At 56.6% G+C, this 27,942-nt stretch overlaps 2 protein-coding genes across 2 annotated transcripts; one reads left to right on the forward strand and one right to left on the reverse strand.

Annotated features, from left to right (window-relative positions):
- Positions 1 to 29: 29 nt before the first annotated feature.
- LOC104333418 (DNA-directed RNA polymerases I and III subunit RPAC2) lies at positions 30 to 9,910 on the forward strand. Its single transcript, XM_075435554.1, has 5 exons — positions 30 to 131; positions 6,309 to 6,406; positions 8,077 to 8,153; positions 9,290 to 9,372; positions 9,713 to 9,910. Exons 1-5 carry the CDS (start codon positions 93 to 95, stop codon positions 9,758 to 9,760), a joined length of 345 nt encoding a protein of 114 aa, XP_075291669.1. The 5' UTR covers positions 30 to 92; the 3' UTR covers positions 9,761 to 9,910.
- Positions 9,911 to 14,779: 4,869 nt separating this feature from the next.
- LOC104333414 (endothelin receptor type B) lies at positions 14,780 to 27,519 on the reverse strand. The gene is made up of 8 exons (XM_075435488.1): positions 27,425 to 27,519; positions 22,590 to 23,117; positions 20,704 to 20,816; positions 20,013 to 20,217; positions 19,149 to 19,298; positions 18,245 to 18,378; positions 17,536 to 17,644; positions 14,780 to 16,535 (listed from the first exon to the last, which is right to left on the reverse strand). Exons 1-8 carry the CDS (start codon positions 27,437 to 27,439, stop codon positions 16,386 to 16,388), a joined length of 1,404 nt encoding a protein of 467 aa, XP_075291603.1. The 5' UTR covers positions 27,440 to 27,519; the 3' UTR covers positions 14,780 to 16,385.
- Between the last annotated feature and the right edge of the window lie 423 nt (positions 27,520 to 27,942).

The raw sequence follows: 27,942 nt of genomic DNA on the forward strand, positions 1-27,942 counted from the left end.
TGAGAGGAAGGCCGCGCTCCTCCCCCGGGCCAGGCCTCGCTTCCGGGAGGGGCGGTGCCGCGGGGGCCGCTGGGAGTTGTAGTCCGGAGGCCATGGCGGAGGAGGCTGAGAGGAAGGCAGCGCTGGAGACGGTGAGCCCGGGGACGGGGGGACGGGGGGACGGGGCAGGGGGCGGCGGGCCCCGCGCTCCCCGAGCAGCGGCAGCCGCGGCGTTCCTCCTGGCTGGGCCCCGCGGCGCGATAAATCGCGACAGGGAGGGTATGTCCGAGGGAAGGCCGGCCCCGCCGTTCGCCTCGCCACCCCTCGGCCCTGCCCGGGGCCTTTCAGCGCCTGGAGCCGCTGGGTTCCGCCCGGCAGAGGGGGAAAGAGGCCGAGGGAGCGGAGGGACGGGGAGAAATGCGCCTTTTAGTTGAATTTTGGGTGCTTGGGAGCGTGCTGGAGGGAACGGAAGAACCTGGAGGTCGGGACTAAGCTATTTTAAAACCAGTTATGTTGTAAAATAGGGTACGTGGTGTGGTGTCCGGGGGGGTACATGGTGCGTAAGAACGACAGGGAATTCCACAGGGATTAAGCAGAAAACACAGGACCGACTGTCAGAGGCCTCGGACAAGCACTTAACAGGCACATCCTGAAGACGCGCAGAGCAACCAGCGGACACCGAGATCCAGAGGAATCCACGAACTGCCCAGTGAGCCAACTGCTGACCACAGGTGGGAGGAAAGGCTCAGAATTCACGGAAAGGACACTAAGAAGCACCGCTTCTGCAGCCACCAGGGACCACCAGAGACCATCGAGGACCCCACAGAGACCCAGGCTGCACAGAATCCCAGAATGGTTTGGGTTGGAAGGGACCTTAAAGCTCATCTGGTTCCAGCCCCCCTGCCATGAGCAGGGACATCTCCCACCAGCCCAGGGTGCTCAGAGCTCCATCCAACCTGGCCTTAAACCCTGCCAGAGAGGGGACAGCCACAGCTTCTCTGGGCAGCCTGGGCCAGGGTTTCACCACCCTCGTGAGGAATTTCCTCCTAATATCTCATCTAAATCTGCCCTTTTTTAGCTTAGAGCCGTTCCCCCTTGTCCTGTCACTGCACCCCCTTGTGAAAAGCCCCTCTCCATCCTTCCTGTAGCCCCTCCAGGCACTGGCAGCTGCTCTAAGGTCTCCCCGGAGCCTTCTCCAGGCTGAGCATCCCCAGCTCCCTCAGCCTGTCCTCATAGGAGAGGTGCTCCAGCCTTCGGATCATCTCCGTGGCCTCCTCTGGCCCCGCTCCAACACATCCGTGTCCTTCTCATGTTGGGCGCTCCAGAGCTGGACGCAGGACTCCAGGGGGGGTCTCACGAGAGCAGAGTAAAGGGGCAGAATCCCCTCTTTCGCCCTGCTGGCCACGCTGCTCTCGATGCAGCCCAGGGCACCGTTGGCTTTCTGGGCTGCCAGCGCACATTGCTGGCTCATGTTGAGCTTCTCACCCACCAGCACCCCCAAGTCCTTCTCCTCAGGGCTGCGTAATGACTATGCAACTATGATAATTAGTTCCAGGAAATGGAATAAATATGTATGAACATTCCAGGAAACTTAATGCACATGCTTGTAACAGGGTTGTAGAAGCTTGAGGTGAGGCGACATACGGCATGCACGTTAGGAGGAGCGATCCCCCGTGCGTCCGGCGCCGTGATGAGGAGTGCCTGCTTTTTAATGACACATTGGCCTTAAGAAGTTTTACTCCCGATTTCGGTGACAGTTAGGACTAACATTTTTAAAGGTGGCTTGCTGAGCCCTGCCTGACGTCAGGCCCTGGCAGCGTGCCTCGTCCCCTCTCCTCGCCCATCCCGGGTTGCTGGGCCCCGTGGCAGGAGCTCCCTGAGCCGCTCTCCGTCGCCGGAAGCACGAGGCTGCGGATGGCACCGTGCTTTGCGCTGACGGGGTTGCGGGCTCCTGGCTGGCGCTTGCAGCGGGACACGGGGACAGGGAGAGCTGGCTCGGGGTCATCGGGTGCTCTGTGCCCCTGTCTGTCTGCGGCAAACGGGGACAGCCGAGCGCTGGGACAGCCCTACGGGAGAAACAAGTGAGTTGCCTGGTTTTCAAAGCTGCCTTTGGGGAAGGCTTAATACAGTGGTTTTCCATAGTCTCTCAATCTACAGCCCCTAAACTTTTTCCTAATGGCACACTGGACCCTGGAGTCTCTTAGCCATAGCCTGGCTTCTGCTAGTTGCCTTCTTCAGGCTCTGTGGAGCCATATTCTTCTCGCCAGCAGTGCGGGCGGCAGGCTGAAAGCCACGACTGCACCAGGAAGCCCACTCGCAGCCCTGCAGGTCTGGCGTGACGAACAAGATTGGTCTCTGAAGAGCTCCGGTTACAGGAGAGGCCCTTGGCAGCAAACCAGCAGATTCCTCCGTGAGCAATGCGGTGCCGCACAGAAGACGGGAGGACGTGTAGGAAGCGATGCTGCTCACGAAGACCAGCAAAGGGCTGGATATTCTGACATAAAAGACGAGTTATTCAGAAACTGCAGTGAGCGTAGGAAGAAGTGACTTGCAGGACCGTTCCCCGCCCACTTCATGTCTCGCTGATCCGATTATCTCAGCACTGTGCTAATGTATCCGCCACAGCGCTACTGAGGCACCAAATACGACGTTAAATAATTCATCACCATAAATCACAGCCCCTCTGAGCAGGAGAGCTTCTGGGTGACATGAGATTGCGGCTCCTCGGCTCGCGTAGCCGGCAGAGGAGGAGGGTGGCCAGGTCGCAGGGGCCATGTCCTGAGCGTGCTGGCAGGGTGTACCCCAGGTCGTCTTGGGGCGCTCGGTGCAAGCTTTTCCATTTCTGTGGTCTCAGAGGAGCTCAGGTGAATTTGATCGATCCTGAAGCTGCCTCGAGGTCTCATCAGCTTTTCCTTCTGCCTCTACCATAGCACAAGAACAAGGCCCATTTGGTAAAGCGGGTAGCAAATCGATGTGTAACCAAAGAGGAAGGACTCCAGACAAGCAGAATTCTCTACTCCAGGGCATCGCGGCTTTTTTTACAAGTTGGCTCATAGAAGAACACGTTTTCTTGTGCTGAACAGTTTGATACCTGGACACCTTTTAGACGAGATGCAGAAAGACCTTGACAGATCTCAGCCTTCTGCCTCAGGGCATGGACCCGGTTGCTGCAGGGGCTGGGGAGGAATCCATCCTTCAGGGAAACGTGGTGATTTCACAGAATCGTAGAATCATAGGTTGGAAAAGGCCTCTAAGATCATCAAGTCCAACCAAGCAGCAGACAGCGCCTGTGCCAGAGGTGAGGTACCCAACTGGCTGGGCTTGACAAGAAGCAGGGAAGCTTACAGTCCTGGCCAGATCCAGAATTGTACCCAAGGCCTCTCCACAGGAAAGAGGAGGGAGAAGCTGGGTCTCTGGAGCAGGCGGGTTGAGCGCAGTACGCTCCTCGCAGCTGTGTGAAAGCGCCGTGCGCCGGGTGGTCACGCCGTGCTGAGGAGGCAGGGACAGCTGGAATTCATTGAGCTGCTGCTCCGAGGCGCTTGCTGCAGCCCCACGCGCTGGCCCAGCCACCGTGCCAGAGGTGCCAGAGGTGCGTCTGTCCCTTCCTTCCTGTGCCCCTGTGTTCCTTCAGCTCTGGGAGGGAGTCTGAAGCCAGCGCTGCATGTTCAACTCCCGGTTATCCTGTTTCTCAGAGCATTTTTCATGTGCCGTTTGTAACTCAGCTGTAAATATCTGCTCTCTGTCTGGAAGAGCATCTCTTTGCCCCTGTGTGTGCAGAGCTACACCTGAGCTAAGGTGCTCCCTTCCCTGACCCAGCTGCATGAGTAGCACTGTCCCACTGACCGGAGCCGTACCCGCCTTGTGGCAGGGGGGCACTGGGGTTCTGGTGCCTGGGTTCTAACCCTGTGACTGGGTGCAGGGAGCAATCGGGGGGCCAGGCGACCTGTCCGGGTATGCGGGTGCCTCCTGACTTGGGCTGCTCTTGTCTCAGCCTGTAGCCTTGGGAAAAAACGAGCTCTTGAGTACGACCGGTGCTAAGAATTTTAATAAATACTTCCTTACAAGGCCTCAGAGCAGGGGAATCACAGAATCCCAGAATGGTCAGGGTTGACAGGGACCTCTGTGGGTCACCCAGCCCAACCCCCTGCCCAAGCAGGGTCACCCAGGGCAGGATGCACAGCACCGCGTCCAGGCGGGGCTGGAATATCTCCAGAGAAGGAGACTCCACAGCCTCCCTGGGCAGCCTGGGCCAGGGCTCCGTCACCCTCAGAGGGAAGAAGTTCTTCCTCGGGTTCAGCTGGAGCTTCCTCTGCTTCAGTCTGTGCCCATTGCCCCTTGTCCTGTCACTGGGCACCACTGGAAAGAGTCTGGCCCTGTCCTCCTGACCCCCACCCTGCAGATATTTAGAGGCATTTCTAAGGTCCCCTCTCAGCCTTCTCTTCTCCAGGCTGAACAAGCCCAGCTCCCTCAGCCTCTCCTCGTAGGAGAGATGCTCCAGTCCCCTCATCATCCTCGTAACCCTCCACTGGACTCTCTCCAGTAGCTCCTCATCTTTCTTGAACTGGGGAGCCCAGCACTGGACACAGCACTGCAGATGGGGCCTCCCCAGGGCAGAGCAGAGGGGAAGGAGAACCTCCCTCGCCCTGCTGCCCACACTCCTCTTGATGCACCCCAGGATCCCATTGGCCTTCTTGGCAGCCAGGGCACGCTGCTGGCTCATGGTCACCCTGTCATCCACCAGGACACCCAGGTCCCTCTCTGCAGAGCTGCTCTCCAGCAGGTCCGCCCCAGCCTGTACTGGTGCCTGGGGTTGTTCCTCCCCAGGTGCAGGACCCTGCCCTTGCCCTTGTTGAACCTCATGAGGTTCCTCTGTGCCAAACTCTCCAGCCTGTCCAGGTCTCGCTGAATGGCAGCACAGCCTTCTGGTGTATCTACCACACCTCCCAGTTTTGTGTAGTCAGCAAACTGAGGGACTGGGAGACTGGGGCCAGCAGCTGCGCTGGGGAAGGAGGTGCTGGGTCTGGCCAGCAGGAGAGCAGGCAGGGCCTTTCGTCCGTGCCACCGGCTGCCCGAGCGCCCTGTGGCGAGCGACCGCCGCACGGCCCTTCCAAACCGAGGGAGTGTGGTTTTGCCTTGTTTTAATCACCAGCAAGACTTCCCGCTTTGGTTGTGGCTCGCGAGATGCTGAGGGGGTGAGAGAGACCCTGTCAGTGCAACATCCCCGTCGCTGACGCCACGTCGCTGCGTCGCACCGACCCGTCTGCGGCAGGTCCGGGTGATCTCGCCCTCCGCGGAAATCCGTCTGTGTTTCCCCGCGGAGCTGCTGGGTCAATTCCTCACGGCCTCTGTACCTGCAGGAGGACGAGCGGGACTGCTCGGGGGGTCTTACCGCCCGAGGGGAGATGAGAGGGGTCGTAAAACCCCCGGAGCGGTTGAGGATTTGGCCACTGGCAGGACGCAAAGAGATCAGCGCTCGTCTTAACCCAGCTCTGCACTTAACCTCGAAACCTCTCCCTGCTGCCGGGAGAGGAAGCGGTTGGGGCTGTCTGGGCACGTCGGGCTCCGCGGTGGCTGCGCCGAGCCTGGGGAAGGGTCAGAGGCCCGGCAGCCCTCTGACAGCCGAGCGATTAATTAGGTGCCTCGTCGGTTTTGGAGGGGATCCCAGACCAGGCTTCTCAGGAAGCGTTTGCTGGTAAAGCTCTTCTTGGGCGCCGGAGCCAGAAGCCGCAGGAGGGCTCGGGGCTGGCTGCCGGTGTTGCGGGGTTCGTTACGCGTGGGGTTCGTTACGTGCGGGGCTCAGCAGCCAGAGGCTCACCCTTGGGCTCCCCAGGCTCGTCCTAAGCCTGTGAATTTGGGCTTGAGGCTCCTTGTGCTTTCAAACTGGGTGAAGATGTCCCTGCTGATAGGCAGCATTCCCTCCCTGGGGATTTTTCGGCTGTCCCCCTCGTTCCTGTCTAGCCACATGCTGGTGGGGGGACCTGGGATCCCACCAGCCTGAACAGTCAATCCCAGCCGCTTTCCTCCATGGGTCCTGAAGCCGCAGCCTTCTTCGGGCTCCTCTCCTCTCCTGCCAGGAGGAAGGACACACAGGCACTTTGATCACTGGGGAGAGGTTTCTCTGAGCGCTGTAACTTTGCACCTTTCCCCTCTGCTGCAACGGGGCATGCTGCAGCACCCGAGGCGTGAGCCACAGAGATGGCCCAGCCAGACCTACAAGCCCTCCCAGTTGCTCTGGTGCAGCTGAACCAGTTTATTCTTCAGCCTAGGGCTGGCATTCATTACCTCAGAGAGCTTTACAGCATTATTTCTTCTTTCCCCGTTCACGGCAGGTCCAGGCAGATGGGACAGACGGAAACTGCGTCACGTTCGTGTTGCACGATGAGGACCACACACTCGGCAACTCCCTCCGATACATGGTCATGAAGAAGTAAGTGGGGCCTCTGCGGTGCCTGGCATGGCTGAGGGTACCTCTGTCTCCTGTTCTGGCCTTCTCCTTACTGTCCTCCATCTCACTTGCTGCTGGAACAAGGCAAATGATCGGAAGCTACCTCTGCACGTACCTTGTAGGGTCTTTATGCCAGACATGGTGTCAGAAACTCCTTACCTACCACCGCTTTTGACTTGTGTGTGTCAGGACTCTGAGGGCACTAACAGGCCTTAACGGGCTCAACCAGCCACACCCGAGGCCTCCACCCACACCCTGTCCATGGGCCCAGGACCCCATTTAAGCTCAGCTCAGGGCTTTCAGTCTCTCCTGAGCCTTGTTGTAGGAGTATGGGTCTCCAGCTCAGCCCCTGTGGGGCTGTGGACTCCGTTCATCTGGATGCTGACCCACAGACTGACTTGCTGACCCAACCTCAGCCCTTCCTCCTCAATGTACGCCTGCCTGGTGATCACTGGGTAGTGTCTGACCCTCATTACCCTCCCCTGACCTGACCCTGACTTGCAGATTGACCTCCTGGCCTGACCTCGGACCTGCTTTGTCCCCACAAACCTGCCTGATGATCTGGACCCTTGGCTGACCCTGGCTACCGCCTTTGTACCCACCCTACTCCCTCGCTTGGGTGCTGTGGGACAGGGCTAGCCAGCGAGGTCCGTAGTGTTCGTGGCTCCCAGCTCCCCATCCCGTAGGGAGCAGCCAGCCCTCACCGCTCCTTGGGGGTTAGTTATGGAGGAAATTTAATGCATGCCATGTGGAAGACTTCTAAAAGTCTTATTTGGCCCTGGGTGAAATGATGTGCATCTCCACGTAAGTACCCGTGGCCAGGCAGAGTCTGTGTCTCATTCTGGGACAGGCGCTGCCAGAAAAGACGGTAGGAACAGCCAGTGTTAAGCAAACTGATCGTCTTTCATGCTTGCATGGAGATGCAGGGATTGATACTGGGAATTAATTGTCCTGCCCCCATCAAAATATACCAATAGGCTCACCCTGGTTGCCCGATTTGATGGAACTGGGCAGCACTGAGGGTTTGTGAAGACCTGCTGGTAAGCCTGGGAGGAAGGGCAGCAGGAAGTTCAATGCCTCGCCTCAAACGACAGTTGCTTTGCAAACGTCATGTGAATTCCTCTGAGAAATCACCGTGACATGAGAGAACGCAGGCTGCTTGCGAGGGGCCGTTCTTCCTGCTGGGCGCACACAGGTTCGACCAACCGCTGCTGCTCAGAAAGGCAGATGCCGTGCTGCCTGCAAACCGTCTCGGTGAATCGTTGCCATGCCCTGGACCCGTCAGCCTCTTGCCCAGCAGAGCTGCAGCAGGTTTGTGTAGGGTGAGGTTTCCGAGCGTCCGGCATCCCCTGCCTGAGCTCGGCAGGCCTGCCAGCGGGCTGCTGGTGGTGCCAGCGTGGTGCCTGCAATCGTGCCAGCCGTGTCCTGCCCCTGCAAAGCTCCAGCTGCAGCTCGGAGACAGATGGGGGGCTGTGAGTGAGGTCACACAGGTAGTTTCCCTTCACCAGATCCCTCCTGTAAGACCCCGAGTCATTTTAGAAACATCCTGAGCCCCAGCAGGTCTGGGGTGGCCTGAGCCTCTGGCTTCCCGGAGATTTGCTGTGGGTCGGCCTGGCGTTCACGGCTCTCTTCTCCTCTCTCCCCTCCTGCAGCCCTGATGTGGAGTTCTGTGGCTACTGCATCACGCACCCCTCTGAAAGCAAGATCAACTTCCGCATCCAGACCAGAGGTACGGCCGTGCGAGTTTCCTTTGTGTCCAGGGCCCCTGTTTTCGTGTAACTCCCCCTGCTTGTGCCAGGTTTCCACCAGGAGTCATTTAAATAAAGAAAAGCACTTTTCTCCCCCTTCTCTGCTAGCCAGCTGCAACTCGTGTGCCCTGGAGAGGCCACTCGGAGCCGTGACGCTGCAGCTCCTCTCTTTCCCAGCTGTAGGGCTGAGCCAGCCGAGCCCGAGGAGCCCGCAGCCTTGCCTGGTCCCAGGTGTCCGGGTGGGCTGGCAGCAGGCGCCGAGCTGCGGTGCCGGGGGGGAGTAGATCTGCTCCTCGCTGCCGCAGGAGATGGGTGTTCCGTCTGCCGCTAAACCAGCACGGGGATTGGAAAGTAAAGCCGAAGTGTGCTGAGGTGTGTAGCTGCAGTGAGGGAATTTGTTTCTGCTTCTCAGCTGTCTTGCAGCCATGGTCGTCTACAGCCTGCTGTAGGTGACCCTGCTTCGGCAGGAGGGTTGGACTAGATGACCCACAGAGGTCCCTTCCAACCCCTACCATTCTGTGATTCTGTCAGGCTATGACCCAAAGCTCTTTTGAAAAGCCTGGTCAGCCTGCGCTGTCTTTTGACTCGCCTCACAAAGAGGACTTTGTTCCCTGATGATAGACAGCGCTGACAGCTCTGAGCCTCGTGCAGCCACGCTCCCCTCCCAGCACACCAAGCCCTCCAGCTCAGTCCCATCCAGGCCCTGCGAGCTCCACAGCTCTGCCTGCTGCCTGGAGGGACAGCAGTACTTCATTCCTTCCTCACGGGGCTGTTCCCATGAGTGCTTGACTTTAATTTCCTAAAAATAATTAGTGCTTAGGCTGTTCTTGCCAAGGGAACCCCTTCCCCATGAGACTAACCGCCGGGTAAGTGTCTGCTCTTCCTGTGCCACAGCCTGCACCACCGCACTGAGCTCAGCTCTGAGGCTGCTGCTGGTGGGCCGGGAGGGGGGAAGCGGTGGGCACGTACCTGCTGTGAGAGCCTCTGCCCATCACGGGGACTGCCCTTGGGCACGGTGCTAACAACCGCGCTGCCCCGGAGCAGTGAGGGAGAGGGCTACCAGCCCCTTTGGAAGCCACCTCCCGTTTCACTAACGCAGCTTCCTTCCTGCCTGAAGGGGCCCTTCCTGCTGTGGAGCCGTTCCGGAAAGGGCTGACCGACCTGATGGGTGTTTGCCAACATGTGCTCAACACCTTTGAGGTGAGACTCTTCCTGAAGAGCTCGGGGCCTTGTCAATCTCTTGCTCTCAGAGGGGAGAGGAATGGGCTGAGACCTGTGTTGTAGGCGCTTTTGACATGAGAAACCTGATGGTTTTTTCAGGCATTCTCTGCCTGACCTGCGGCGTGGCCTGGCTTCCTTTCCCTTGGAGGGCCTGTAAAGCGCAGTCACTGCTGAAGGTATCTGGAGCTCTGTCAGAGCTTCTCGGGTCCCTCAGCGTTTCCAGGCACTGGGCAGAGAAGTCACAGCACAGACCAGGGTGGTGGCACGTGAGCCTCTCGAATATCCACTGTTAACATTCGTCCTTTGCTCTTGTTTGCAGAGGAGCATGAAGGAGTACAGAGCCCAGAGGGAGGAGGAGATGCAGTAGCACCGGGGGGTGACAGTCCCTGTGGGGTGTCTAACGTCTCTGTGTTGAATTCCCTGTGTCAAGCGTTTTTGTTGTGTTTTTTTTGTGACCGCTTTGATGCAAACCTGTATTTTCTCTAATAATAAAGTTTATGAAGTTTGATGCTGCAAAGGTGACGCTGCGTTCAGCTCAGCCCAGGTATGGAAGATGACAGTTGGAAGGCAGCTCGTTCACTCTTCCATCTTGTTTCTTCCCAAGTGTCGTTGCTGTTTGCTGCCCAGGATTTTCAGATCTCGGAGTTTGCAGGGAGGCTGGTGCGCCGAGTTAGCCTGGTCCAGAGCCCAGAGGGAGCAGAGGGGTCCAGAGCTGTGTGAAATCCAGCTTTTAGAGAGGCAGCACCCTCTCCCCATTACTGCCACCAGTGCAGTTGCCATCACAGAATCCCAGAATGGTCAGGATTGGCAAGGACCTCTGCGGGTCACCCAGCCCAACCCCCTGCCCAAGCAGGGTCACCCAGAGCAGGCTGCACAGCACCGCGGCCAGGCGGGTCTGGAATATCTCCAGAGAAGGAGACTCCACAGCCTCCCTGGGCAGCCTGGGCCAGGGCTCCGTCACCCTCAGAGGGAAGAAGTTCTTCCCCGTGTTCAGCTGGAACTTCCTCTGCTTCCGTTTGTGCCCGTTGCCCCTTGTCCTGTCGCTGGGCACCACTGGAAAGAGTCTGGCCCCGTCCTCCTGACCCCCACCCTGCAGATATTTAGAGGCATTTCTAAGGTCCCCTCTCAGCCTTCTCTTCTCCAGGCTGAACAAGCCCAGCTCCCTCAGCCTCTCCTCGTAGGAGAGATGATCCAGTCCCCTCCTCATCCTCGTAGCCTTCTGCTGGACTCTCTCCAGCAGCTCCTCATCTTTCTTGAACTGGGGAGCCCAGAACTGGACACAGCACTGCAGATGGGGCCTCCCCAGGGCAGAGCAGAGGGGGAAGAGAACCTCCCTCGCCCTGCTGCCCACACTCCTCTTGATGCACCCCAGGATCCCATTGGCCTTCTTGGCAGCCAGGGCACGCTGCTGGCTCATGGTCAACCTGTCATCCACCAGGACACCCAGGTCCCTCTCCATAGAGCTGCCCCAGATAGGGCCAGCTTTCACAGACAGGGCCAGCTTTCCGTTTGGAGCAGATCACTATAAAGCGATACTCTGCTAATCTGAGGGGTGAGGTGTGTAAAAAAAAAAACCACTTGCCTTTTTTAACCCCCTGAAGACTGCAGGCACAGGCAGGCCCAGACCACTCCTCCTGAGCAGGTTTAAAGGGTGCAACTCTGAAGCGCTGGCCTCGGTGGGCTCTGCTGGCAGCTCGCCACGTGAGAGCCTTCCGTTGCGCGTGACGTGGCGTGAAGCTGCAGGGGGTTCTCTGCTCCGTACCAGGCGTAGGATTGTGAACCTTTCCAGTTCACTCTGCGCAGGGGGGACACCGCTTGTCTCTTCGCTGGAGGTCTGCGGTTACCAAAGGAACCTGCTGACACGCGATGAAGTATTTAGCAGGCTTCGCAGACCCCCTGCTGCCACATAAGAAACACCCAGAGAATTTTCTTTCAAACACCAAAATGTTTTATTAACGGACAGAGGAATAAGAGGGAGGATGTAACGTGGCGGGTTTTCTCTATAAAATCACTCGCTCAAACGGGGGTTGACAGACCTGGGCTCTCGGACAGGCTGGCGCTGGGTTTGTGTTCGCGGGCGTTGGGCTGAGGAGCCAGCTGAACCCCGCATTTCACCGTAAGGCTCCTCGGTTTGCTGCGGTGGATTCGTCCTGCCCGTGCCGGTGTGGTCCCACATCTACAGCGGGTGGCTGCTGGAGCTTTGCTTTTGGCTGATCCTCTCTGCCCTGGTGTCTTCAGGCTGAAATCTTTCCTGCAGGGCTTGGGATGCAGCAGGAGCGCGTGGGGAAGAGGGGCTGCGCCTGGTGAGGGTTTCACCCCGCTGCGAAGGAGCAAGCACAGCCTGGGGACCCTGGCTGGAGAATTCCCCAGCCCAGGCAAGAGCAGGGACGCGTTTTGCCTGGGTCGGGGGGAGAGGGTGAAGGGGCAAACAAGCCAGGAGCCAACTCCTGCGCCTGGGCTCAATCTCAGCCCAGGAGTCATGGACAACACTGACCAGGTCTTGACCTGCTCGTCACTTCCTCCAGCGTCCCAACAGGGATGCTGCGGGCCAGCTACGTGTGCCCTGAGCTGGGCTGCAAGACCTCCTCTGCCCGGGGAAGCGAGGGGAGGACGAGGGTGCCTGTAACGGTGCAGCCCTCCCCGGCGAGCGGGCAATAGGAGCTGGCAGCAAGGTGATGCTTTTGCATTTGCGCTTCCATGAGCGGCTAAAACCAGACTGTGCCTGCTTTCCTGCTTTTCTGGTGTTAATTATTTTTCCTCTGAGCTGAAACTTGTCTTGGTTGTAGCCCAAGGGAGACCTTCTAGGGGTGGGAAAGTGCCATGTGGATGCCAGTGCGACTGAAGAGCTTTAAAAGGGTGTTGCGTCCCGCCAATACCTCAGCTCTCTCCTCCCCTCCCTCCTTTCTCACCCTGGGTCGAACTTCATGGGGTTGGTTTTAATAGAAGGTGCCTGGGAGGAAAACACAAGGGGAAAGCTGTAGCAAAGGGGGCTGAAGTCGCTGCTAAACAGACGCGCAGCAAGTGATCGTCGTGTCCAGAGCTGGGATGAATTCGTGTCAGTCTGTTGCAATATTAATAACGTGCGGAGCTGAGGCTGGTTTTGAACCATCTAAGGCTAAAATGTTGATCTGAGCGTGGCTGCTAATGCAAGAGTGATGAAATCTGCTCTTGGAGCCTAAGAAGAGAGGTTGGGCACGTGGGACCCGGGCGGTTACGCAAGGTAAGCGGATCGCACTGTGCCTGGGTTGGTGTCTGCCGTGTGAGTATCGGCCGGTCCTGGCTGTCCTGGCTGTCCCTGGGAGAGGATCGTGGCTCTCCAGCCTTTGGGAGGCCGCTCCTGACGGCGTTGCTGAAGGTCCCTGCTGGGGAATTGTCAAGATGCTTCAATCTTCGCTGAAATGAAGGGGAGCCATGCATTGAAATCTGCTAGTTCCCACGCACGGTGCAGGCAAAAGGGAGAACAACCCTTGCTCAGCTGCTGGGAGGCACCAAACAGCGCGCCGGCGGGCTGTGCTCTTGGTTTAGCACGAGAAGGCTGACGTCTGCCAGCTGGGACCGACTTTATTTTGCAGCAAGGAGGACGGCAGCAGGCAGGGACAGGTCCATCCCTTTGAACTCCTAAGCTGCTTGCTTTCTTTGCCGTTTCACCTTTTTAGTGCTTGTGGCTTCTCTCCCAGGAGGACACGCAGAGCTTGATGCTCTCTCCTGCTTCTTTGAGGCTCTGAGTGCGTTTTAGCTGGCTCCTGTGTCCCCAGAGTATTTCAGTCCTCTAAAGAACAGCATCGCCCTCCTCCGTGCCCTGGTACAATGAGCCAGTGTCCGCGTCCCTCCTGGGTCTGGAGCGATCTTGTTTCTACAGAAAGCTGCTTCTCCTGGCTCTCTGCCCAAGGGATCCCGTCTCCTGACAGCTCCCGTTTGTTTGGCTTTATTTCTTACTAATTAAGGGCAGCCCTGACTGGCGTTTCAGGGTCAGGTTGGAACAAACCGCCTGAAAATGGGCACCTGGGCTAGCAGAGGGGCAAGGTACGTGCCAGGAGGGCAGAGAGGGATGGGGCAGAGGAGGTCACGCTCCTTGCATGTGTGCATGCTCACCCTCAGCTGGTCTCCAGCGCTGATTTGGGGCTGAAGCTGGCCCTGCTCAGTGGATCTATTGGCCTGGAATTACCTACTGCGGCCGACACTTGCCAGCTTTACCCGACAGATCTCCAGATCTGACCCCCGGCATCCTCTGCTCGCTGGAGCTGTCGGCCTTCTCCAGGCTCTCCAGGCTGTGAGGGCACTGACCTGAACCAGCCCTAGCAAGCGAGTCTCCTGCTCACAGAGTTTCTTACCTACATGGCTCTCACAGTGGGGTCCCCACGAGCCAGGGTGATGCTCCAGGCCTGTGCAATGCAACGAGAACCCCGAGGTGCTGGCTCAGCACCGGCCGTTTCGAGTGAGTGGGAGGGAAGCTGTGGCCGTGGGGTCAGAGCATCCCTGTTAGCTGCTGGCACCCTAAACGCCACCTGTCACGGGGCTGCTTTCCCTGACAAGTGATCCGACACCTCCATGCCCCCCTGCATCATGTGGCCCAAGAAGCAGATCCTTGGTTGAAGCGGTGAGAGGTTTGTCATTGGTGAGACCCCCCGGTGATGCATGTGGCAGCAGATGGAGGGGTCAGCACAGCCCAGCCGCCTCTCCCTTCCAGCCACCGGCACCACGCGGCTGCCCGGGCACCTCCCGAGCACCCTAGCCCCCGAGCTCGGGCGGGTGCGTGGATTTCGGGGAGTACCAACAGAGACGCGATGGTGGAGACGTCAACCTGGAGCGAGCCGCTCCGCGGCGGCTGCTCGCAGCCCGGCAGGGCAAGCCCTGGTGCGTAGGAGAGGACCAGCCTCAGCGTCTCAGGAGGTCTCCAAGGAGCTGGGCCTCCTGGAAGCCGGTTTGCCACGAGCTGGGGTAGGGCATGGTCTAAGTGAAACGCTGTGCGAGGCTCGATGTGCGCCCGGCTTACCCGCTGCCGCGTCCTTGGACTGGCGTGAGGTGTTGGTTTGGAGGCACAGAATCCATTTGCCTGTAAGTGTGGACAAATATACATAGAATTCAGATTTTTTTTTTTTATAAGCACAATCATTAAAAAATATCCTGCTACTAAGACATCCGCGCTGGACCATTTCAGTCTGGATCAGTTTTCTCCGTTGACTTCATCTCTCCGCCAGCAAACCGCAGTCAGCCCAGGGGCAGCGCTGCGAGGTCGGCGCCCGCAAATCTGCGCGCGCGGGTGGGGAAGTCTCCGTCGTCCTCAGCCTGCCGGTTCTCCTGGAAACCCGCTGGTCTTTCAGAAATGTGATTTGTTTGTAAGACAGTTGCATTTCAGTGAAAGCTAAGCTGAAAAAAACCCGACACCTGGAAAACGTTTCGCTTTATTTGCCGGTCTTTTCTTCCTTTTTCCTCACTCTGGTTTTTTCCATGACAAGATGAAAAGGGGAAAGAAGAAAGAAAGAGAGAGAGGTAAAGGAGAGAAGAAAACACCAACAGAAAAATAATCAAAATCTTGGTAACTAAAACTTTCTCATACAGGTTTTCTTGAAGCTTTGGCAAGAGATGCAAGCATGATTTTTTAGAAAAACATGCTGGAAAAGCACTCGGGGAGTAATTATTTTAAATAGTAAATTTGTGAAAGCTCTTTGCCGTATTTTGGTTAGCTCTTTCAGCTGAGGTCGGGCCTTCCCCGTTGCCTTTTCCACCTGAGTTTGACCGTGAGGACAAGCACCTTATGGATGACATCAACCTTGGTGTCCCGGTGCTGCGGCCAAGACACGTCGGGGTCCAGCCCCACCGCCCCCTCGGAGCTCAGCCTGGTTAGCAGGGGGAAGACGAATTACAGGCAGCAAAACGCGGGGCAGCCCTTTTTCTCCTTTGGATCTGTGGTCTGGCAGGCGATCCCCGTCCTGGGAGCCAGCGGCTGCAACAGGCTGTGGGCTCCGCAGCTGCCGAAGACGGCGGATCAAGGCTGGATGCTCTTCTTGAAGGGCGCATCTGGATCCTCTCCTCGCATCCTGTGTCAGGCCAAGAATTAGCTGCCTCCAGGTCACGCAGGGGGTTGGAAAGGTGAGGGCTGGTTCCTTGGTCCCAGCCTCATCCAGATGTGAGCCACCTCTGCCTGCCCCTTCCTGGGCTTACAAGCTCTGCCCGTTACGGCCAGCCCGTAACGCCGGTCCCTGGGGAGGGGGAAGCTGGAGCAGATGGGCTGGCTGGCTGCTGCCGCGGGCTTCTGCCCAGGAGAGCCGGTCCCCTAAGCTGCGCAGCCGTGAGCGATCGCTCTCCCGTGCCGCACGCAGGCGGGGTGAATGGCATCCCTGGGGCACATTTTGCCAGAAAAGGTAAAGGAGAGGGCGGCTTTTAGGGCTCCCCAGGTCAGGCTGGTTGCACAACGAAGCCAAGTTGCTGCCCGTCTCTCCCTACCGTGAACAGGAGGAGACTTCAGGCCATTAACGGTCGTGGTGCCTGGATCTCATCCTGGCTCTCTGCCCAGGGACAAACAGTGGGAGGTGATAGGGGATGTTACCTAAGCTTTTCTTTGGCTTTTTCAGCTAGAAGTTATCACTCATGGTCCTCTCCCTCTCCTCCTCATTGCGCACCCATCTCTAAGTGACCCCACCTCAGCCTTCTTTCCCTTTCCGCACACATCTCCCCACCCCACGTTTCCACCCGAGACAAACGGCCGTAAGTCACTTGGTTTTCCTGCGAGGAAATGAAAAGCCCTATCAGGCTCTGAATCCCCTTCCTCCAGGGGCCACCTGGACCAGGGGACGGATCGGCGTGGCTCAGGGGCTGTGTTCAGAGCTAGTCCCAAGGGTCCGTGAAATGCTGCAGCTCCTTCCAGGTGGGTTATGAAATGAAGGCAAAAAACATTTGAAGCCCAGCCAGGAAACGGCCATGTGAGGGAAACGGAGGGGTCCCACCGTCTCGGCACCGCGCCTTCTCCTCTCGGCCCCGCCGGTGGCGTGGCTTTAGGAAGAGCTGTACTTGTTACTCAAGCGGGAGCTGCTCCGGTCCAGCCCAAGCTCCTGCCCAGTGGCTTTCCACTTCCCAACGGAGCCCTTCTCGTCCGTCGGCGTGATGCTGAGAGCCGGTCTCTGGCACCAGCAGCACAGGCAGGACTGCAAGGAGACAAGAGGGTGGAGAGAGAGGTCACAAACGTGGGTTATAGGGTAAAAGAGGAGGAAATACTCCCTTACTGATGTTGGCAAGTCAGCCTGCGCAGTGCCAGGCTGGGAATCACGGCCTGCGCTTCTGAGCCTTGCTGTCCTGCAGATCTGCTGGGAGCAGGTTCTCCAAGATAGGGCTGGTTTAGGTTGGAAATGAACGTATTGAAAGCTTGGGTGCCTTTTGCAGTTGTGCTTTCTTGTCCTTGGGGGACAGAAAATACGGGTAATGCTTAGCTAGGCTCAGCTCCTCTGTGCCAGAGCAGACTTTCTTTCCATCCCTTTCCATCCCTTTCCATCTCTTTCCATCTCTTTCCATCCCTTTCCATCTCTTCCCATCCCTTTCCATCCCTTCCCATCCCTTCCCATCCCTTTCTATCTCTTCCCATCTCTTTCCATCTCTTCCCATCCCTTTCCATCCCTTCCCATCCCTTCCCATCCCTTTCTCAGGGCTCCATTACTCCCGAAAATTATCTCTGAACAGCTTGGGCTCACAGTTCAAAGCAGCCCCAGTCCCCGGTCTGATGGCTTGTGGGGATGCTTCTGATCCAGAGCGACAGGGACTTTTTTTGCCTTGTCCTGGACCCTGCACTGGCAGAAGCCTCCCCATAGCAAGGCCACGAGCTCTGGTGGACTTCAAGCTGGGATGAGAGGGGTCTAGCAGGGGGAAAACTGGGGAGAAATCTCATCAGTCCATAAGCAAATAGGGTGATGCTGTGTGTCCCTGATGGGGCATATGCCTGGGAGCCAGGAGCTGCGAGGTCCAGACCCATCTCTGCCGTTGCTTGCAGGGTGCGTTTGCCAAACTGCTCTCCACCTTTCCCTTTGTCTCGTGAGCAGAGAAGTCCACTGCGATGGGGGCTGCACCACACCTGGTCCATGGGAGCTTGTGCCCCTGGGACCAGTGTCTGGGACGGGTCACCATAACCAGGAGCTCAGGAGGGGTCAACCCTACCTGGAAGCAGTTCTTGAATTTCCGGCTGACAAAGTAGAGAGCCACAGGGTTGATGCAGGAGTTGAGGGAAGCCATATTGATCCCGAAGTAATCCATCACTAGGAGGAAACTGAGGCAGGAGGGGAAAGAAGAGGGTGGACGTGTTGGAAACCCACAGAGAACTGAGGGAGCGTTTCCATACTGCCTGCCAACTGACCACAGAGGTGAACACAGAGCAGTCCCTCCCGCGGCTGGGCACTTGCACAACACCTTTGCTCGCGAGGAGAATTTCCTGGAGAAACCAAGAGCGTGAGACCTGATTTCCCCGGGGTGACCACGGTGTTCTCAAACTCAAACACAGGAGCGGTGTCTGGCCTGAACTGGGTTTTGGTGTGGTGGGTAAAGAGGAGAGGGGAAGACAGGCACCTACCATGTGGCAGAGCCCTCGGACATGCTGCAGTCCCTTTAGCCCTGCGGGGAATGTTTCTCTGCCCTGGAGACCTCTCTAACCCATAGCTTTATGGACACATTGCAAAATTTGATTTCTTCTTTTCTTATGGTCCCCCAAACCCTTTCTCTGTGCCTCTCAGGAGAGCAATGCTATCTAGAAAGGAGCTATTGCAAGAAGAAGTTCGGAAGGCAGCTCCACCAGCCTGCAGTGAGCCCAGCAGAGCCTCTGCCGGTGCCCGCAGGGCGTCCCAGCATGGTGCCCTCCTCCTGATGCCCCTACCTGAGCAGCTCACATCTGTTGGGGTCTGTCTGGTCATAGATGGTCTTTTTGAGGATACGGCTGAGGTGGAGGGGCAGCCAGCAGAGAGCGAAGATCACCACGAGGCAGAACACCGTCTTGGCCACCTCCCGGCGCTGCGAAGAGAAGGGGGGAAGGGGAGGAGGGACGGTCTGAGCACTGGAGAGCGGGTGCAGCAAAGCACCTTCTCCCCATGCTTAGCAAGGGCCCTTCAAGTAATTTCTGTAATCTGATGATGGCTGGGCACCCCTCTTGAGTCCAAAGCACAACCTGCAGGTCCCAAACCCTGCATCGTGAGGAGGACTCGGAGCTCCAGGCTGCAGAAAGGGGTAGGACGCCTAGCAGCACAATACGGACCAGAGTCCTTCACGCCCCTTCCCACCATTTCTCCTGGTGACTTTGCTGGGGGGGTACTCCCTGGGACACGGGGGCCTCATCCACCCACCCTTCCCACCAAGTTATTGTGACAACGAACTGGCCAGCCTCAAGGCATCCTTCCACAAAGCACGGGAGGGGACAGCAAACTATTCTTGTCCCTGCACCCTTTGTCTGTGAGGTGGCACAGTCAGCGTTTGGTCCAGGTTGGAGTGATCTTGGCTGGCACAGCATGGCCGGGGCGTAGATGACCATGAGAAACTGAAACTCCAGCTGGTCCATGGCCATAAGGCTGGTGGTTTGGGTTGTCCCTGAGACTGGAAGTTGTAGAGCTGAAGGCCATCTCCCTGGTTGGCGCCCATGCATCTGCATCTGCCAATTCCAGTTGACCACTGCGAGGCTATGTCAGCTGATACGTGTCCTTTACAGGGACAAATGCGTGTTCTGCCCTTCGACAGCACTCCCTCCTGTTCAGGAAATACCAGAGATTCTGCCCTTCTGGTTTTCTTACCCGTTTCATGTGGTCATTCAGAGCAATTCTCATGCCGTTCCTCTTGCTCAGCATCTCGCATGACATGAGGGTGTAGAAGATGCCGGTGCATACCAAGGGGAGGCAGAAATAGAAGCCAAAAAGCCACCAGTCCTTCACATCACGGTAGAACTGCGTGCAGAAGAAAGAGCAACTGGAAACTGGGGAAAGGAGAGGTGGGGGAGTGTAACTGGGGCATGAACCAGCCCAGTCCCTGACGCTGGGGCTGGCCTGTATCAGACACTTTGAATGTGTGAAGGTGTAGCAGCTCCCGTGCTAAGTGCACATGGGATTATCTTCCCCCAGGGCTGGTGCACATGTTTAACCTAACGAAGTGAAGGCTGGTTGACATCTGGCTGCCAGTCCATTCTAGCACTCGTGTGCAGGAAACGTTTGCAAGGAGCTTATTTGGTGGACACCATGGGATAAGTTGTGATGCGTTGCAAGGGTCTTCATTCCCTTACTCGCCCTGAGCTGACCCTGTGATAAAGGTTACCCGTGTAGGCTGGTTGTGGAGACACTCTTTGGGCTGCTGGGACAGTGTAGCGTGTTCTGAAGCTTCCCCAGATGCGTCATGACCTTCTGATGTGGACGGTGAAGACACCACACAGCTTAAGGTCCAGCTGCCTGTTTTCTGGCCCCACATTCAAAGCTAGTCTGCCCCACATCACTACAATGCTGGGTCTTCCGTGCTTTGTTTGATGCTTCTTTCCCTGTGTTCGCCCCAATGGCTAGAAGAAGCCATCTACAGACGCACCAAATCCTCTAATCAAGGAGGGACGATGCCCTGGTTGCCTGTGTCTCCCTCTCCCTTGCCCTGCAGCTGATACGGGGCAGAGTACCTACCATCATGAAGCTGGATTTCTGTTCAGAAGCGAGCATGCACACCCAGAGGTGTTGCTCCCAGTAGCTGAGCTCCACCATGTCAAAGGCTATAGCTTCGGGGACTGCGAGCACAATGGCCACTGCCCAGATCACTATCACCTCCACCGCCTTCCACATGGGGATTCCTATCCCCTGGATCCGACTCCACGATGCCACCGCTCGGTACCTGCCCAACGTGTGGGAACACAACAAGAGCAGGTTGGAGTGAGAAAGCAACCATCAGGAAGGGGCTGAGAAGGTACAGGTTAGAGTGGTCCCCAAAGGCCCTTTCCCTCGCCTTGCTCCTCCACCCCTGAACCTTCCCCTTCAGTGGAGTGGGAAAGATCAGAAACGGGCTCGATGGATGAATGTGATGGTAGCTACCCTTGGCCAATGTCTACCTGCCGTTGAGGAGGTGCCACCCCTCCCCACCACCCCAGCAGTTGTTTCGGTACATCATAATCCCTCAACCTTTTCCAGCAGGATTTAAACTCTGTGACCAGAGTCAGTTCCTGCTGGATTTCAATTCTGCATGACAGCACCCTGTCCCCATCTGTGAACTTGACCTGGCACCAAGCTGCCCTGCAGTCTGCCTTTTGGTGACAATGATGGGACGTTCTATAGTCAGATATGGGTCAGACTGGGCAGTGCAGCTGTAGAAGTGGTTTCTTACCTGTCGATGCTGAGAGCGCAAAGGCTGAGGACTGTGATGCCCACTGAGGCCTTCTGGATGAAGGGGACCAGCTTGCACACCTGCACGCCAAAGGGCCAGTCCTTTGCCAAGAGCTGGGGGAGAACCACAGGGTTAACAGGCTGCTTCAGGAAAGCGTGTCCGGCTTCCCGGAATAGCAGGTGGTTACCCACAAGGTGTGAGAAGCCCACAAAGAGCAGCTGAAAGCACTCTGAGGTTACCCCTGCCACAATCACGCAGTGCGTGCTCTCCAGTATGGTGTGTCGTGCTGGGAACCATTCGTTTCCCCAAGGACTCGCTGTGAGATGAGCTGGCACGCACATGGAAGAATGGTCCAGACACCAGGTCCTGGCTCCGGACCCTGGGTGGTTTTGAATGGACCTGAATCCTAAATGCTGCAATGGGCTTTGGGTCACTTCCAGAGGGAAAATGGGTATCACTCTCTGAAACACCTAAAATCCATGAAGGACAGCTTCTTTCAGGTGGCTTTCACAGTCATGTAGTCTGAAGCCCTTACCATACTCTGACCCTCTACTACACTGAGATTCCTTATAGAACGCATACATTGTGGCCCCAAGACCAGCTGGGGCAAGCAGAGGTCATCGGTAAGGAACAAGGTGTCCTGAAGGTGGGAGAAATCCAGGCCACTCACTCAAGAGGATGACCTGATATCCCCTTGACACCTGGAGCCCATACTAAGCCTACCCCTATTCAGAACCAGCCCTCTGTGCAAGCTCTTTAGTTTGGCCTCAGTAGCAAGACAAATCAATCCAGAAGCTCACCTGGAAATCAAGGTCTCAGATGGAGGCAGCTGACCAACCCTACCCTTTCCTTTGGTCTGCAAACCTGGGTAGTTCACCCGTCTCATCTGTTACTGTGTCAGAAGGGTGACACACCACAAGGGTACTGGGCTACTCTTAGGACCAGGTTTCTCACAGTCAGTTTGGGCTTCTCAAACAAGCAACAATTTCTCCTCCAGGAGGTGGCTGGAAGCAAGAGGAGCAGAAGGGAGAGGGGTTGCTCGGGTGGCCCTAGGGAAATCCTGAACATCAATCAGGAAATGTCGGTGTAGATGTGGCCAGAGCAGGGAGTCCCGACCCTGGAGATTTGACCCAGTTTTCCTGTTACAAGGCAGGCAACACCAATGCAAGATGTTGCGCTTAGCCTGGACAAAATATCCTGACTTTGCTTTGTGTTGGCTGCAAGCTGTGCTAGTTGCGTCTCCAAGAGACGGCCAAATGCGCCTCCAAGCCAGCAGCTTGTGTCAACAGCAGGTGTCAACAGCAGCCTGTTCTCTCTAGTTTAGGGGGCAGTGTCTCTGAAAGAAGCCCCTGTTTTATAACACAGCCCTCTTCCTTGCTCCTGGATGAGTCTTCACGCTTAGCTAGAATAAAAAAATACTTGCTTGAGGCTGAAGAACTGAACTGTGCTGGGAGAGGTGTCCCCAGTGCCCGAGAACAATAATTTTTGTTCAGCTGAAGTAAACATGGGGTTGTAATGTCAGGAGACTGCAAGCGTTCTCTTCTTGTGATTTAAACGAGTTTGAGCAGATCTGGAAGGTTGTGTGTGCGTGTGTGTGTGTGTGTGTGCACGTAACGCAGCTGTAGCTGAGAACACCTCTGCTTTCCCAGGAATGAACCTGTCGTGGTTTAACCCAGCAGCCAGGGACAGAGCCAGGGCAGTTCTCTGGGCTTTTTATCTGTTCAGGTTTTTCTCATCCTTTGGAGAGCAGGAACACCCTCCCCCTCTCCCTGGCAAAAATGGAGCCTGCAGTAAAGAGCAGAGGGTAAATATTCCCCAAGACACCGAGGCCGGTGGGAGCAGATGCCATCCCTGCTGCTGTGGCACTTGTGCCGCGTGGAGCCTACCTTATAGACATTGATGGGCAGAGCAATGAGGATGTAGAGAAGGTCTCCGAGGGCCAAGCTAGCAATGAGGACATTTGGCCCATTCCTCATGCACTTGTTCTTGTAAATGATCCTCAGGAGCGTGGAGTTCCCGATGATCCCGACTATGAAGATGGTGCAGGACACGATGGTGTTGATGTACTTGAAGATGTGTCTGATGTCTGCAGGCTTCATGCACAAGGGCAGCAGGGGTGGCTCAGAGCTGGTGCTCCTGGGGAGGGTCTCTGAGTGGTTTGAGAACTTGGCATCCTGGAGCAGGCTTGACTGGACCAGGCTGTAAGCCTGCTCCTGGCTCAGCACCTCGAAGGGGACGGTGCTCTCCTGGAAAGCCCTGGGGGTCTGGCCATGTGCCCCACAGAAGAGGCAAGTCAGGAAGATGGCGAGGGCAGTGGGAGCCAGGGTTCTCACCATTGAGGACCAAATGGCAAAGCTGGGTGCAGAAGTCCTTGCAGGGCTTGTGGGACGTCCTTGCTTGGGTCCTGGTTGGATCTGCAGATGGAGAAAGGGACGAAGGAGGGAAACTGATGACCAGAGGAAGGAGGAACAGCATGAGACTGAACAAAAGCAATTGCTGAAGCAGGTCCATCATCACAGCGATCAGAAATCATGCCAGATTAGATCCTGTCTGGTCAAAGCAGCTGACCCCTGTGGGTGGGAGATCTTTGCTGCTAAGATTAAGCATGCCTGTTCAGAAACACAAACTAAAAGGAAAACAAGCAGTCTCTTACACATCTCGCACAGCATTTCAGCAAACGAGGACACCTACCTCTTCTCAGATAGGTGTGGTGAATCACCTATTGCACCTTCTGAGGTTGGCAGTGCTGCTCACCCAGCAAACCCGACTTCTCCGCCCAGCACAGCCTTTTGTGCCCACCCCACACGTCTCATTTAGCTTCTGACTGTTTGAAGAAGCGGTTTTGGGGCACCTGCCCTGTAGAGGCCTGCACGTCTGGGCGGTTCTGCCAACCCCGTCTCGGGGTCCACACAACCAGCGGACTCTTCCTTCCAGTTCGTGCCATGGGAGAACTGGAGCAGCACCAACATCCTGCTCTTCAGCAGATCCCATGGGCTGCCGTGCGCCAGCTTTCTTTGCAAAGTGAAAAGACTCAGCACGGTCTTGCTGGGAACCATGATGGGAAAACACTACGAGGGCTTTTCCAGAAATGCTGTATTGATACCTGACATCTTACTGCAATTTATGCGCGAGCAGCACAGAACCTCCTTCCCCATCCTTATCGTCGTTAATTGAACCATTTCCTTTCCAAACCCACCGTGCCCGTTCAGCTCACTACTCGGGGATATAAATCTCCCTGTGCTGTTTGCAGTTTTGACTGCTGAGCACGGTAAAAGGCCTCTCCAGCTCACCAGGGCTGGAGTGCTGCTAATAAATATCGCCGGGACGGGTTCTGCTTTGCAGATCTCAGACGATGCTTTCGGGCAGGACTAGCTGAGCTGCTGCTCCACAACCGCAGGAGAAAGCTGGGGACGGCTGTAGCGCTGTCCTGGCACGGTGTGAATTTGTGGAAGGGGCTTCTGGATCATCCAGACATGGTCCCCAGTGGGAAGCAAGCCCAGAGAGGGAGCGGAGGGTGTCAGCACCCTGCCAGTCTGTGCCCAGCACTCCCCATGCCGCAGGCAGGGACATATCTCGGGTCTCCTGCTTACAGCGGGCGAAGAATATGTTTCTCAAACTATGAAACTTTAGAGCTTTGAAAGGAGGAGAAATTGCTGAGCTTAGACTGAAAGCTGGAGACTTTGGGGGCTTCCCTGGGAAGTGCGGTGGTCCAGGGGAGACGGCTGGGCAGGGATCGGGCTGTCTGCCCGGGATTAGAGATGGGACTTCAGTCTCCACTCTGACTCCACTGAGCCCAAACCAGCTGTACCCCGTGATCTTCTCCCCAGGACCACCCAGCCAGGGCACTCCTGGGCTTGTAGCACGGTTCCCCCTGCCCCGGACCGGGGGGACCCCAGGACCAGCAGTGTGTGTGTGGTGGGAGCATGCTGTTCCCACTCTGGGAAGGCACGGCCAAACCAACCACGAGTCCCGCTGGGGACAACAATACCTTCTCAAGATACAGCTGTGCATTCCTCATGTGCCAGGGGCTCAGGCCAGGCTTTGTAGAAACATCTCTGCCCTTCTGCTGTTTGGAAGACTCCGAGCATCATCAGCATGAAGGTGGAGGCTGTCCCAGCAAACCAGCCTCGCCAGACCTACCCAGTTCTCAGTCTCACCCTACTGCTCTTGCCAGAAAATCTAAATCAGGCTCAGTTCTTCCTGACCCTCTTACGTCCTTCGGTCGGGTCCTTAGTACGTTAAACTGTAAACAAGCAGTGTTAGGAGGGAGCCTAAAATATGTTCCCAGTGACGTGTCAAAGCTAGGCAATAAAATAACCAAATCCCTTCAATCACAGTTTAAACATCATGAAATAGAGAGTGAAGTTTTCGGTTCTGTTAAAACAACCACATTTTAAAGATGTTGCTTTTCTAGTTTGAATCCTTACAGCGGCACCTTGGGTACAGTTTCACCGCAGGAAAGTGAAATACGCCATCACTTTCCTTTTCAGCTCGCTATAAGCGTGCTTCTGTCTGCTGAAACATTTGTGCCTGGAGCTTAGCAGCCTTGTGTGTTCTCTGTGCCTTTTCTCTTTGCAGACTCAAACAGCTTTGCAAACTTATCTAGCAGATAAGCCGCATTGGTGTGAGCCAGAACAGGCACTATGAAGTTATACCTGCTGGCCTCCGGCTGAAAAAAGAGAGCGTTTAGAGAAGAGTCTCCATACGATGGTTGGGAACCAACCCGTATCTGGCCTGCAAGTGCCCTGCTCTCAAAGGTCTGTAGTTCTCCCATCATTGAGGGGTACCTGCAGGTGGGATACCTTCAGAGATGCATTGGTCAAAGCTGAGGACTGGTAAAGTTGTCACCAGTCAGTGTGTGTGGAGGAATGTTCCCACCTGCTTGCTGGAACAATCCTAGTCCTTGGTGGCTACGAAAGTCCTGGTACCCTCCCTGGTCTCAACATATCCCTAATCAGCTAGTTGACAAATCTGGGACCTGGTGACCACAAAAAAGCTTCTCCGGCACCACCTTCTTCCTGATATTTACCTAAGTATCTGCTCCAGCTGCTGTCTTGGAGACAGCTGGTCAGGGTGGGCTTTGCTCTGACCTGTTCTGATGTTGTTCTCAGCTGTGACTCCTGGTCAGGTGCTAGGTAGCTGGCTGTGTCGGGAAGGGGGGGAGGAAAGGAGGGGAGAGAACGGATAAATAACCTGAAGGAGCACCAACCTGGCTCATTGGGGCAAATCCCTGCGAGGACTTTAGCCTGCACCCTGGCTAAGGTCCTCACCTCTTCCTCTTGCCCCAGGCTGCACCAGGGGCAGCTGTCTCATGGGTGGGTGCCCTGACCAACACCCTTCTCTCCTCCCCGCTGTGCCCACCTTTGTTTTGGGGGGCTCATAGGAGAGGGCAAACCCAGCTCAGAATTCCTGCCTGGGATCCTTGAGGGACTGAGCAGCTCACAGGGAGCAGCTGTGGATGGCACAGACAAGTCTCTGCTGTCTGGGGTCTTGGAGGAAGACGGTGGCTCCTCACGTCGGGAGCTGACAGAGGGGTACCAGAGCATCCCTGGGAAGCCATGTCCTGCGGCCTCTGCAGCAGAGGGCTGCTCCTATCTGCTCCCCCTGGTGCAGGACCACAGAGCCTGGCGTGGCCGCTCAGCCCCCGGGAGTTTGGCAGAAGAGCTCATGTGAGTAGGGATCACAGGACACGGCTCACTGGGTCCTGCCCATCCCTCCACAGCACAGCCGCGAAGCACTGAAGAAAAAAGCACTTCTCATCTTGCCTTAAAATCTAGCAATTTGGTGAAAGAGAAGCATTGTTTTCTCCTCTTCAGCCCATTTACTTCTTGCCCTTGGTGCTGCAAGTCACATCTCGGAGAGCTTGAAAGCATATCCCTTTCTCACTTGTGGGGGAAACTGAGGCACGGGAGCATCAGGAGGCTTGTTCAGTGCCCAGCAGATGTGAAGCCAAAGCCAGCATCGCTTGACCCAAAATACTCTGAGCTTTGTTCCTGTTGCTGATCACCTGGGGAAGCGACTTGGTGCCCGCAGGGGCCATCCCCACCCCACCTGCCCGGCTGGGGCATGGAAGTGGAAATGCCCTTTATGCTGTGCTGAGTCCAGACCACAGCTGAAACCACCGGAGTCATGACACAGACACCAGAGAATGACTCCCAGGGAGGAGATGAGACTGAAAAACATTGCCATAACCCCGCAGAGCCTGCTCCTGTCTGCAAGGGTAAGGAGGCTCAGGATTCCCCCTGCCTGGGAGCCCAGGAGAGCCGACCTCATCCCCGGAGGACCCCGCGTCTCATGCCAGCCTCTCCCACCACGACGCGCTGCCTGCAGCAGGGCAGGCTGCCCTCGAGAGCAGCTCCACGCACGGTCTCCTGCCGGAGTAACCTCGCCAAACGCAAGCCAGACCTTTTCTGCAGATAAACATCTCTTGCTGCAAAAATGCCATGGGTGGGGGAAAGGAGGGAGAAAGGCAGATGAGAACACCGCACCCCCAGCTGCTTCCCTGACCGGAACCTGACCTGGTCCACAAGCAGAGGGACCTTTCCCGCAGAGGTGTGCTGGGTTTCTTCTCGTGGACTCTCTCCCTGCCCATTTGTTAGACCTCGCTCAGGCACCGTGGTCCCTTCTGAAAAACGTGCAAAAACTCACCCCGAAACAGGAAAGCATTTTGTTTGCAAATTAGTGCATGGAACAGCAAAGCTTTTCGTTGGAGTTAAGTTACCTTCCTCGTAACCATGAATTTTGGATGTTCCTGGGGTCGGTTTCTCTCCCTCTCACGGCTCCTTCCCACCACACGGGCAGCTGGGCATGTCCTGCAGACCCTGGGAGAACGGCAGCGCTGGAGATCCCGGAGTTTGCTGCTGTGTCCGGGCTGGTGCTCAGGGGAATGTTTCTCGCCTCTCGTGACTCGCGGAGGTCTCTCCAAATGGAGCGATTGGTTATATAGAAAATCGCAGGGCTCCCCCTGAGCGCAGCCCCTGCAGCCAATAGGCGAGGCGCGGGACGGGGATGGAGGAGGAGGGCGAAGCAGAAGAAACGCGGGATGGCTCCGTGAAGGAGATGAAAATAATAAACAAATAAAGCTGGAGGGGGAGGGAGGGAGCTGGGGGAAGGCTGCTGACCACAGAGCAGCGTGCCTGCTTGGAACGTAGTAGTGACGGGCTAGGAGGAGCCCCGTGGCTGTGCTTGGGTGAAGGAAGCCACAGCCCTGACCACATGTGGGGAAAGGAGGCATCAAAG

Source organism: Opisthocomus hoazin, chromosome 14, assembly GCF_030867145.1.
Source record: "Opisthocomus hoazin isolate bOpiHoa1 chromosome 14, bOpiHoa1.hap1, whole genome shotgun sequence".
Lineage (NCBI taxonomy): Eukaryota > Metazoa > Chordata > Aves > Opisthocomiformes > Opisthocomidae > Opisthocomus > Opisthocomus hoazin.